The sequence below is a fragment of the Sciurus carolinensis genome, chromosome 4 (assembly GCF_902686445.1).
Source record: "Sciurus carolinensis chromosome 4, mSciCar1.2, whole genome shotgun sequence".
NCBI lineage: Eukaryota > Metazoa > Chordata > Mammalia > Rodentia > Sciuridae > Sciurus > Sciurus carolinensis.
In genome coordinates this window covers 43,405,852-43,416,532 of record NC_062216.1, presented here as the reverse complement: position 1 = coordinate 43,416,532, position 10,681 = coordinate 43,405,852, and the positions used below count along the sequence as shown (strand labels likewise).

General features: G+C 35.9%; 1 protein-coding gene across 1 annotated transcript; it reads right to left on the bottom strand.

Moving 5' to 3' along the window:
* Window positions 1-1,536: 1,536 nt before the first annotated feature.
* Fgf20 (fibroblast growth factor 20) lies at window positions 1,537-9,902 on the bottom strand. Its single transcript, XM_047550823.1, has 3 exons — window positions 9,315-9,902; window positions 3,770-3,873; window positions 1,537-2,651 (listed from the first exon to the last, which is right to left on the bottom strand). Exons 1-3 carry the CDS (start codon window positions 9,598-9,600, stop codon window positions 2,406-2,408), a joined length of 636 nt encoding a protein of 211 aa, XP_047406779.1. The 5' UTR covers window positions 9,601-9,902; the 3' UTR covers window positions 1,537-2,405.
* Between the last annotated feature and the right edge of the window lie 779 nt (window positions 9,903-10,681).

The window sequence follows — 10,681 nt, the reverse complement described above, 5'->3', positions numbered from 1 at the left end:
ATAGTACTGCATTTTGAGGAAGAGATTTTCAGATTTGGCTCCAAGCAACCAAAATTTCATTTATATACATCTAATATTCTAATGTATGCTCCAGCCCCTCCATTCAAACTCCTTCACTTGTAAATAATTAGTACTCTCATTCCATCTTACACATCTGCAATGTGCTGACATAATCCCTCCTTATTCCCCAGTCAGCCAGAAAGAACAGAGAGAGACAAGTTCTACACAGTCTCTCATTAGAGAAGGGTTATTCAAAGCAAGGAATTAATTTGAAGGAAACAACACCCATCCCCAGCAATGTTTGAAGTGAACATTCAATATTCATGGACACCAAAACAGGACTTTCACAATTGGACCCTGAGAATAGAAAACATTTCACAATAGAACATTGAAGGATACAATTGCACAGCACTGAAGAGGACCAGCAGAAGTGAACTAATGGAAACATACAGGTCATGACCAGAACAGAGACTATACCCTCAGTTGCATTGGTTAGAGGACAAGCTACTATCAGAAAATCAACATTTGATTAGTATGCACATTTATTATTAAACAGATCATCTCCAAGTGAAAATGCAAATACTTCTCTTACCAGAGTTTTAATTAATCTCAATTTTTTTTGTCATAATCCTTGGTGACTTGTTTGGTAAATCTCACCTTGGTATTGGTTTTGGTGTCAAGGTAATAAAAACTAGTTGCCTCCCTTATAGAAAGCTATCTGAACAATCTTTCTTTGAGAGCAAATGTGTTACATATTTCATATAGGCATGAACAGCTCTGGGATTTAAAAACTTATGAAAAAAACAAACAATAGTTGCCTATGATGTCTTTGAAGGTATAAATGGAACATATTCAAAATGTACAAGAAGTTTGGGTTTCTTGAAGGGATTTTGAACATTCATTGTATAATTATTGTCCATCTCTTTAGTCTGATTAGCTCCTTCTTATCTTTTAGGGCCCATCAGAAAATGTCACGTTCTTACAGAAGCCTTCCCTGAACCATCCTATCTAAGCTTGTTCTCTTTTTTGTGTGTGTCTAAAACTTGTTTTCTTGATAAAACACATCACAATTCACAACTATGGTGTTTGTTAATTTACTTGTTTACCCTTTCTCCTACCACACATTAAGCTCCATGATGCAGGACTCACCCCTATCTTGATTACCACATTTTCCATAATGCCTAACACAGTGCCTGGTGTACTGAAAGCTTTAATGAATATTTGCTGAATAAATGGAAAGAATACCAGATTCAGGGAGATGGGCCTTACAATTGTTAGGGAAGTGAGCAAGAAATTTTTTCTTCCTGTGTTCACACAGAGTGAAATAAATGGTCTTTGCCACACTGAATCAAGAAAATGAGTGGACATAGTTGGCTAAAATAGTTGATAATTTCAACATTAAAAGTTCCCTAAATTTTAAAGTCTAAATTTAGGGTGCTTAGAATTTTATCATTTTTTAAAAATGTTATATAAATAGAACTTTGGCCTAAAAAGCAATGATACCAAAACATTAAATAAAAATATTTAATTCCCTTTTTAAAAGTGTGTCAAATTCAATAAAATCAATAAAGCATTTTTCTAGGCTGAAAAGAACCAATGATACATTTTGAAGGCGATTGCATAAAAATCTAATCTACTCTAAGCTTCCTTTTAAAAAACAACTTTAAGATCTTATTCTATGGTTAATGTACTGTAAGAATGATGTCTTCTTTACAGCCCAAGATACCACAATAAAGTAATGGCACAATAAATGGAGTTTTGTGATTTTTTTACTCTTCGTATCATCTTCATACACCAGTAAAAAATAAACTCTTTAATAAATAAATATATAATAAATATTTGCAAATTGAAAATGTATAAATAGGTCCATTCTTTTAGAAAATGTTCCATCTTGGTGTGGCATATTTTAGGGTCCATGGTCACCCAGGATTTTGTATGTTTGTTGTTGTTTTGCTCTTATTTTACATGCAATGCCATAACTTGCAAAATCCTACAAAGTCCTCAGGATTTATGAGGCAATAATCATGGCCAACTATGTCAGTCCACGTCTTCAACATGAAGTATCTATTTTTAATGTAACATTCAAAGTAAACATAATCCAAAGAGGTGAGGCACCAGCAGCAAACTAGGTGGAGTTCCCTTTACCCAGAGTTGAACTGATTTTCAGCTTCCATCTACTGGTTAAGGATTAAGCCAGTGAACCTAAGGAAACTTAATCCACTTATAAGGAATGATCTTGATCTACTTCAAGTCAATTTTTTTCAGGCTTCTTTCCAAAGTTAATCTCCCAGTAAAAAGCAGACTGTAATATTCTCAATATCGTCCTTGGTTATTATTTAATGATGGGAGCTATGAGAAAAAATGACAGTTGTGGTTTCATTCTTCAAAAAAGACACTATCATGCTTCAAGTGTACATCAGTAGGTCCTTGTACAATTCTGGAACTCTTTCTGGATCCACTGGTCTCGGTAAGAAATGTGTGAATTTTTGATGTCTTTTGGACCTGGCACCATCTCTTGGAGTTCCATCTTTGTTGAGTGCCACAAAATACCTGCGGCCAGTGTCTCCATGTTTATATATGTTAGATGAATATGTATTATACCAGTTCTCTTCAAATTGCTCCCTAAAGATACATTCAGAAGTCAGTTTCTCCTGAAAAAAAGGAATGACAACTACTATTTAAACAAATCTTTGAAATAATTTTCTTACCAAAATCTCAATTCTCTATTTTTATTTCTTTGCCTAAAAAGAAAGAAAAAATTATTTTGTTTTTATTTTGATTGTTTTCAAATATTACCTGGAATTATCCTACAAGGTGACTTCATCCAGCAGCTTAATTCACAGAACTTTTAAGTCAAATGTCATTCCCAATTTTATTTTCAAATACTTAATAAATATTCTGAATTTTTCCATGCTCCATATTATCACTTCTTACCACCACCATCATCAAAAAAACAGTAGTTTATTTTATTCCATCATTAGATGCCAAAGTTATATATATCAAGTCTCTTTTCTCAACATGAGATATTTAAGATCTTTCTACAATCCAAGTTCTGAATTCAAAATCATCACTTCAAATAAGAAATTTCTTATGAATTTATTAAGTATTTGATGAGACATTCCCCATGAGTAACTTCTATCTGATATGTTACTATTAATTTAAATGTAGTAGAAGCCCAGTGATTTCTCATCTTTTCAAGATGGACCATATATTGTCCTAAAGGATGAACTACAGTTGCTTATTTACCCCAACACATACATGAAAATTATGTGTATGTGTTTTCTCTATTGTAATCCTATTTTTATGATCACTATACATGGCATTATTTTTTTCTTTGTACAGAGATGGCAAAAAAAAAAACTGGCAAATACAATCTTCACCCACACATGAAACAGATATTCATCTATTTATTGAACTATTACAGTGTATATTAAGATTATAGCTGAATATTGGTCTCAATTAAAATTTTAAGAAAAAGAAGTAACAATGCCACCAGCTTAGTTATAAAAAGTAAATTATGGAAATAGTTACAGATAATTTGACTATAAGAAGGAATTTCATATCAGAAGAAGGGTAGGAAAGTGGCACATGTTTATATGTTACCAATTTTTTTCAAATTAAAATTCAATTTGCCTACATATATGAAAATTTACTAAGATAGATTTCTAATTTCTATATATTTTATTACTTCTGATAAACATTATTGATACATTTTAATTACATAACAGTCATAATTTCAAGAATTATAATAATAATAAAAAATACATACTGATCCATAAAGTTCTCCTTTGTCATTCATTCCAAGGTAAAGACCACTGTCCACACCTCTAATACTGACAAGTCCCACTGCCACACTGATGAATTCCAGGATGCCTAAATTTATAAATAAAATAGTGATTTGTATTTGTTAATAAATATATAACTAATAAAAGCTTATAAATCATAATAATAGTTTTAGTAGTAGGCCAGTATTAATAAATACACTGATATATGCAGAAGTCCTTAATAAACTGAAAAGTAGTATTCAACTATTATTATGAAACTCCCATTTTTCAGATGGAAAAAAAAGGACTAAAAAGGAAAAAAAATGTTCATCATAGTATAAGGCCAAGGGAATGAAACCTTAAACCAAATGGACCTGGATTTGAATTCCAGTTCAGTAACTGACTAGCTAGGCACCAGGCAAGTCATTTGTCTTTGAACTCCAACTTCCTCATATGCACAACAAATGAAATGCCTCCCTAAAAGAAAGGGGGTGAGGACTGACACATTTGGGCATTCAACACATAGAAGTTATTAATTTCATAAAATAAACATAATAGAGGTATTCTCCATCCTCCATGGTTCCATTAGTTAATTATAACCATTTTCTATTAGTTGTTTTGCTTTTGCTTACAATGAATCAAGTTCATCTTTTTCTAACAAGAGCATACTTCATATGGGTATAAAAGTGTTTTATGGTTTATAAAAGATGTCTACTTATATTTTTTCATCTAGTCTTAAAAACAATCCCTTAAGATATATAAGAAAGACATTATTAAAAAAGTTTATTATTCCTACTTTACAAATGAAGAAATTGAGCTCAGAAAGGTTTACTAATTTGCCTAAGAGACATAATGTTTGCAATCGATAGAACTGATACTTGAAATCACATCTTCTGAACCCTAATTCAATGTTTCTACTCCAGAATGCTGTTTCTTGAAGATCACACAGTAGTTTCAAAAATTTATAGGTTATAAAATATGCTATTTTTTCTATAACATGGTTTTTAAAAAATGATCTGTATAGTTCACAGAAGTAAAAGGACTGTATAATTCATTACATGTGATAGACAAACATCAAGAGCATAGAATTCAGATAGATTTTGCTATTGTTAATCTTTCGGAGTTATTTAATTTATCACTAAGAAATTGGTTTAGAAAACTTTCTACTTAGTACACTAATACACAACAGATTATTTTAAAAAAATTAATGCCTCCCACTGCATTACCCTTTTTTTCTGCACATACTAACCTTTGGACTAATGCCTCTGTCAAGTTATTCCCCTTAGCTGAAAAAACATTTTCACCATAGTTTCTATGCTTGGATCTGCCTTCCTCAATAACTTTCTACCTTCACCCCTTCACCCCATCTTAAGTATAAATGTGTACCCTTTAGCCTGACTCTTGCTCTTAAGTAATTTCCTGATTTATTGTACAAGTTCCTGTTTGGACACGTGATACACCCAAGGCCAAAGGAAAGTACAGAATCTGACTATTTGCTGATATGGAACGCTCTATTCTATGCAGAGCTTATTCTATCACTATTCTATTCTATCAGAGGTATTCTATCACTCTGGCAGAAACATAGATTCTTAGCAAGACAAACAAGCTCTTTCAAACTATTAGGAGATCATGTAGAACACTAGAGCTATCAAGAATCTTACAGCAACAATACACTACTAAATAGTCTATAGGTGGCTTGAAAGAGCCAATGTCTCTAATTGAAAGTCAGAGGCAGAGGAGAAGATAAGATGTAGCAGAAAGATTTAGACTCCATAAGATAGCCCTCATACTGACAAATGTAGAGTGAGAGACTAAAAGAGAATCAAACTCACTGCCAAGTTCATCACTGAAAGACTCTGTTAGCAACAAAATACAGGTCGCAAACATAATTGATATAAAAAATATGATCAATGTCATTTCATCCAAGCTTTAGTTACAAATGTGTAATTACTTCAAATTATATTGAATATTTGTTAATTAAAAGTATACTATGGTTGATATACATGTGACTTAATTCCCTGTATCTGATTTACATTAAGATACTCTCATCTTTCAAAGTACAGGAACTGATTAACTAATTAGAATGTAGAATAGAACCAGTTTTCAAGTATGATAGAATGGAAATTTAATTTCCAGGTAAGCTATTTATATAACATCTCAGAAAGTATGTTTTTCCAGGGAAACTAAATGGTTAACCACCTACACTTTAATTCTCCCTTCAATATAATCCTGTCATCTTTCCAAAAAACATGTAATTTTAAAAAGAAAAAAATGATTATGTATGTTCTTAGAACAACTATATTCAGTAGTTTCAACTTTATTAAGCAGCATTCAAAACAAATAAAAAAATTAAATTAAAATAAACAGCATCCAAAGCAGTTTACATAACCAAGCATAAATCATTTTTCAATGGCTCATAGAACTGATGGGAAAAAGGTTATGTGTTTTCATGTTCCTCTTAAAGATTTTAGCCACACTTTATAATTCTGATCCTTTTTCTCCTCAAGGAAATAGTATACCACATAGTAATTTGTAATCGTTTGATTCTTAAATGAGATTTGACAAGTCTTTCTTATTTATAATATGAGGTGGCAACTAAGCTAATTCCTTTACAAAGGTAGACATGAAAAACTTTCCTTAAGAGGTAATCACAGATTTTAGATAGATTTTCTAATGCCCAGTGTCCCATAAAAAGACTTGGAGGTACTTTGTCTTTCTGGTATCATTTTCAAAGCCAGCCTTTTTTTAAATCATAATAAACAGGTGAGTCAACCCACAATGCAACCACATCAGACAAATCTATGGAGAATGGGGAGAATAAAGGAAAAGGCTTTAAAAGAATATGTTTGATCTTGGGCTGAACTTTTTTTCTTAAAGAAATGATTCCATGTTTACATATTAGGGTAAAGTTTTCCTACTGTACTTCTGCTGAACAACTCTGCTATTAAAAAAAGAGCTAACTCAGAGAGGAAATTATTTAGCCTCACTGAGACCTCTGTTTATGTTCTATTGATGTGGTTTTAAATTTTAAAAATACAGAATTCTGATCTTATATTTGCTCATGGTCAAATTAGTATAAAATGATCAGAAATGGTTTTTAATATCTCAAATGGTCATTCTTGAGTTTTATCAAAATCCTTACTTTAATGTCACAGAAATGAGTATAAAAGAAAAAAAGAAAAATAATAATTTGTAATTGAGGTAAATGCAGGAGAGAAGTATACAGTGTTATACAGGCTGAATCTGAACTTCCTTCTCACCCACACACCCTGTAGTAAATTATGATGTCTAAGCTATTGAAGGCCACTAGGATGCAGTATAATGTACCATAAAGAGACTGTTCATTCCTTTAGGCTACCAGACTAATCTGGGTTATCTTCCTTTAATATAATAGTGAATATTTTGTTCCTATATATAGTCTTCTGCCATAGCAAGACTTAAACCTGCACAAACTGACTTTAATCAGTCTAAATCATCTTTTTGCAATTACTAAGTAATTATATACACTTTTAGTTTAAAAACATGCTAGCAAGATGGTAATTCTAATAATTCATAAAGAAATGGATTTAAATACTAGTTGAATGAATATTATCAAGTCTACAAATATTTATTAATCTCCTCAAATTGAGTCAGTCTTATAAAGAGACACAAAGTCTCCTCAAATTGAGTCAGTCTTATAAAGAGACACAAAGCAGCAGGGGCAACTCATGTCACTGAGGTGATTACAATTGAATTGAAAGCCTCTTAAAGGGAGAATTTCCAAGGTTACATTGTATATCACAGGGGAAAATCTGAATTTTACCTAAGCTTAACTTCTACCTGCTCTACCTATAAGCATTATCACATTTGTGTTCCTTTTTAAGTCTTTTTGGTAGCTGGAAGATTTTTCTGTAATAAGTATAGTGCAGCCATTCTTAAAGGCAAAAGAACTGAGCCACCTGGTGTCAGCAAAGTTCTTTAGAATCAGAATCTTGGCTTCCTCAATTTAAAAAAAAAAAAAACACCACTTTCCAAAAGTGACCCCAGGTTGGCCACTAGGTCATGACACTCTTGACTCATGGTCAATGGGAATTTGAAAGAGATCAGTGGAAGCTGCAAACATATGGGTTTTAAAAAGTTAATTTTCTAAGCCTTTAAGTGCTACCAAATGACCACCACATGCTTATTTCTACATCTAAAGTTACCAATGTCCCTTAAATGGAGATTTACACTTCTCCAAAGTTTAAATGAGTACTACAAGTCAAAAAAGAAAGAAGATTATAAGAACAAGGGAGTGAGGACAAGATAGAAGAGAGGACCATCTAGAAATGAGATTCTTAAAGAGTTCCATGGTGCAAAGGAAGAGAAAGAACACGTTGTGCTTTCACATAGCTGCTGACAAATAAATGTTATCCTTTTTTAAAATAATGAATCTCTCCAATGATGTCACAAATCAGATAATTAAAATCCCTTGAGAGTGATAGCAGGTTAACTGATATAATGAAAACCTTAGCTGTGAGGAAAAGATCCTGGGACATTACAACCATAAAGTACCTAATTTAACTCATCATTGTGCATAAAGGAAAATAATATTCACACTGAGGAGGGCATTTACTAGTTATTCAGCTAGTTAGAGAGTAATTAATGGTATCACAAGCTGTGTTGATCATTTGCTTGTTTCTTTTAACCCCTTCTGCTCCTAGGCAACCCCAGGAGTATTCTGAAACCTATGCTGTTCCCACCCATATCTTCTTTCGCTTCCCCACTTCCTCTTACCTAAGGTCAATACCAAGATCACTGCTTTTCGATTTCGCAATTTCTAAAGAGGTACTGGACTGAAGTACTAGACATGCTCAGTAGCTCCTTTTTTTTTTTTTTTTTTTTTTTTGGCTCACCCAAATAGAACTCCAGCTCAGAAAACTGCAGCCAGGTGAGGAAGACAGTAGCAATGGTGGACATGGAAAGTTAATCTGTTACTTCTTCAGGTGAACATTTACAGTTCTCTAGAGGTAGACACTCAAATGCTTGCAAGAGCAACCTGCAGAGCAGTAGCTATGGGTGGATAATCAACTGCATAACTGCAGAACATGTTTAAAGAAGAGGAATACTTCCTGTTATTAATGTTTCAAAAGTGGATGGTACTGGGGGGAGTATGAAAGGACATAGGAGAAAATAACAGGGATTTAAAAATAGTAATAAAACTGCCTGTGAGGAAAGGAGTATAAACAAACAAACAAACTAACTAAGATTCTGAGTCCAGGTCCTGGTGTCCCAAGCATTCAGAAAGGCAGAGCAGAAAGATGCATCCAGACCACCCACCCTTTCTCCTCCTGCTCCCAGCATCTGGAGCTGCAGGCCTGCTGGAGGCAGCGTACTCAAGTGGATAGGAAAAGTCCTCCTGCCCCTGAGCTAGGTCGCCCTTCAGCCCCAGCCTGCACCCCGCGCTGGATAGGTTTAGGGGAACTCTGGGTTGCTTGCAGTCCTGACACCCTTGACAAACGTTGGGGGGGATACGCGGGGAGAGGAAGAGGAACCAAGTTTGGGGGACAGAGGCGGGATGCCAGTACGTACCGAAGAGGCTGTGGTCCTGCCGAGTACCCTGCACACTGCCATCAGGCAAGATCTGCAGGTGGAAACCGGTGCGACAGTAGAGCTGCCGCCGGCGCAGGATGCCATGCAGGTGCGCCAGCTCCGCAGACCCTGGCCCTCCGCGGACGCCCCGCTCCGCCACTCCCCGGCGCTCGCCCAGCAGCGGCGGTCGCTCCCCGGCAGGAGGCAACAGGAAGTGCGAGCCCACCTGCTGGCCCAAGCCCTCCAGGCCGCCCAAGAAGCCCCCAACTTCAGCTAAGGGAGCCATGGAGAGGCCTGAGGGAAAGGCGGAAGATCCGAAAACAAAAGACCCCCAACAAAATATGTAGCGGGAGTGTCGAAGTGGATGGAGAGAATTACAGTAAAACAAGCGCAAAAAGTTAAGGCCAGGCTATTCCTGTGAGGTCGATGCAGGGACTGTGCACTGAGAATGCAGGGACGCTTTCCCTGTCTTGGAGCGGTCTTCTCTCCTTGGATAGGTGAGAGCTGACTGCTGGCTTTGCAGAAACATCTGTAGGTGCCGCTGCCAATACTGGGCTGCGACTGGGGCTGGGGCTGGGGCTGGGGGCTGGGGCTCCAACTCCGCAAACTGATCAGATCAGAGTCCTGTGTACATACACACCGAGTATATATGCGGGTCCTCTTGACATATGCTAATCAAGTCCTTTCATGCGAGCTGGGGAGGTTGGTTCTGTTTGAAATCTTAAACCGGCCTCCTCTCAACACGTTTCTGCTCTTCGGAAGTGACCAAAAGAGACCCTTGACGGTTCTCTACCCATGCACTCTTCAAAAATCATTCCTGCACTTGGCCAAAGTCAGCCAGTAAATTCGGGGAGGTTCAGTCGAGGTTCCTCTTTGAGGTTGTCTTTGGGACAACGGTGATGCTGTTTGCTGCTGTGCAACCGACTTTGATATGAGCTCCTTTGCAGTGATAGATGGCTGCGAAAAGGAGCCCAGTTTGGCAGTATACAAAAAGTGGGGGTACAGAAAAGGAGGGGACGAGTGGGAGGAAAAAAAGGAGAGGAGAAGAATCGTACTTCTTGGAACTGCTGGGTGCCTGCAGTGGACAGGTGCAAAGACAGGTAAGAGAGGGAGAAGGAAAAAGGGCGTTACCTGAGGCTTAGACCTGCCCAGACACACATGAAAGGAAAATCAAAGCTTTGACAGTTTAACTCACTAATTTTAAAACACTAATAAAATGTACAAGCATTACTCTTTTCTTTTATCATTTAGATGGGGGATTTTCTTTACATAATAAGGTTAGGTTAGGAACACCCTCCCTCCCTTCCCAAGTTCTCTTTAATGTTTATCTTTACTCAGATAGCATATGATATAACCAAGACTACCTT

Coding starts and splice junctions, on each gene's coding strand:
- Fgf20 (XM_047550823.1), bottom strand. CDS start 9,600: ATGGCTCCCTTAGCTGAAGTTGGGGGCTTCTTGGGCGGCCTGGAGGGC. Junction 3,874..9,314: donor GCAGGACCACAGCCTCTTCG/GTACGTACTGGC, acceptor TTATAAATTTAG/GCATCCTGGAATTCATCAGT. Junction 2,652..3,769: donor AAGGAGAACTTTATGGATCA/GTATGTATTTTT, acceptor CCTTTTTTTCAG/GAGAAACTGACTTCTGAATG.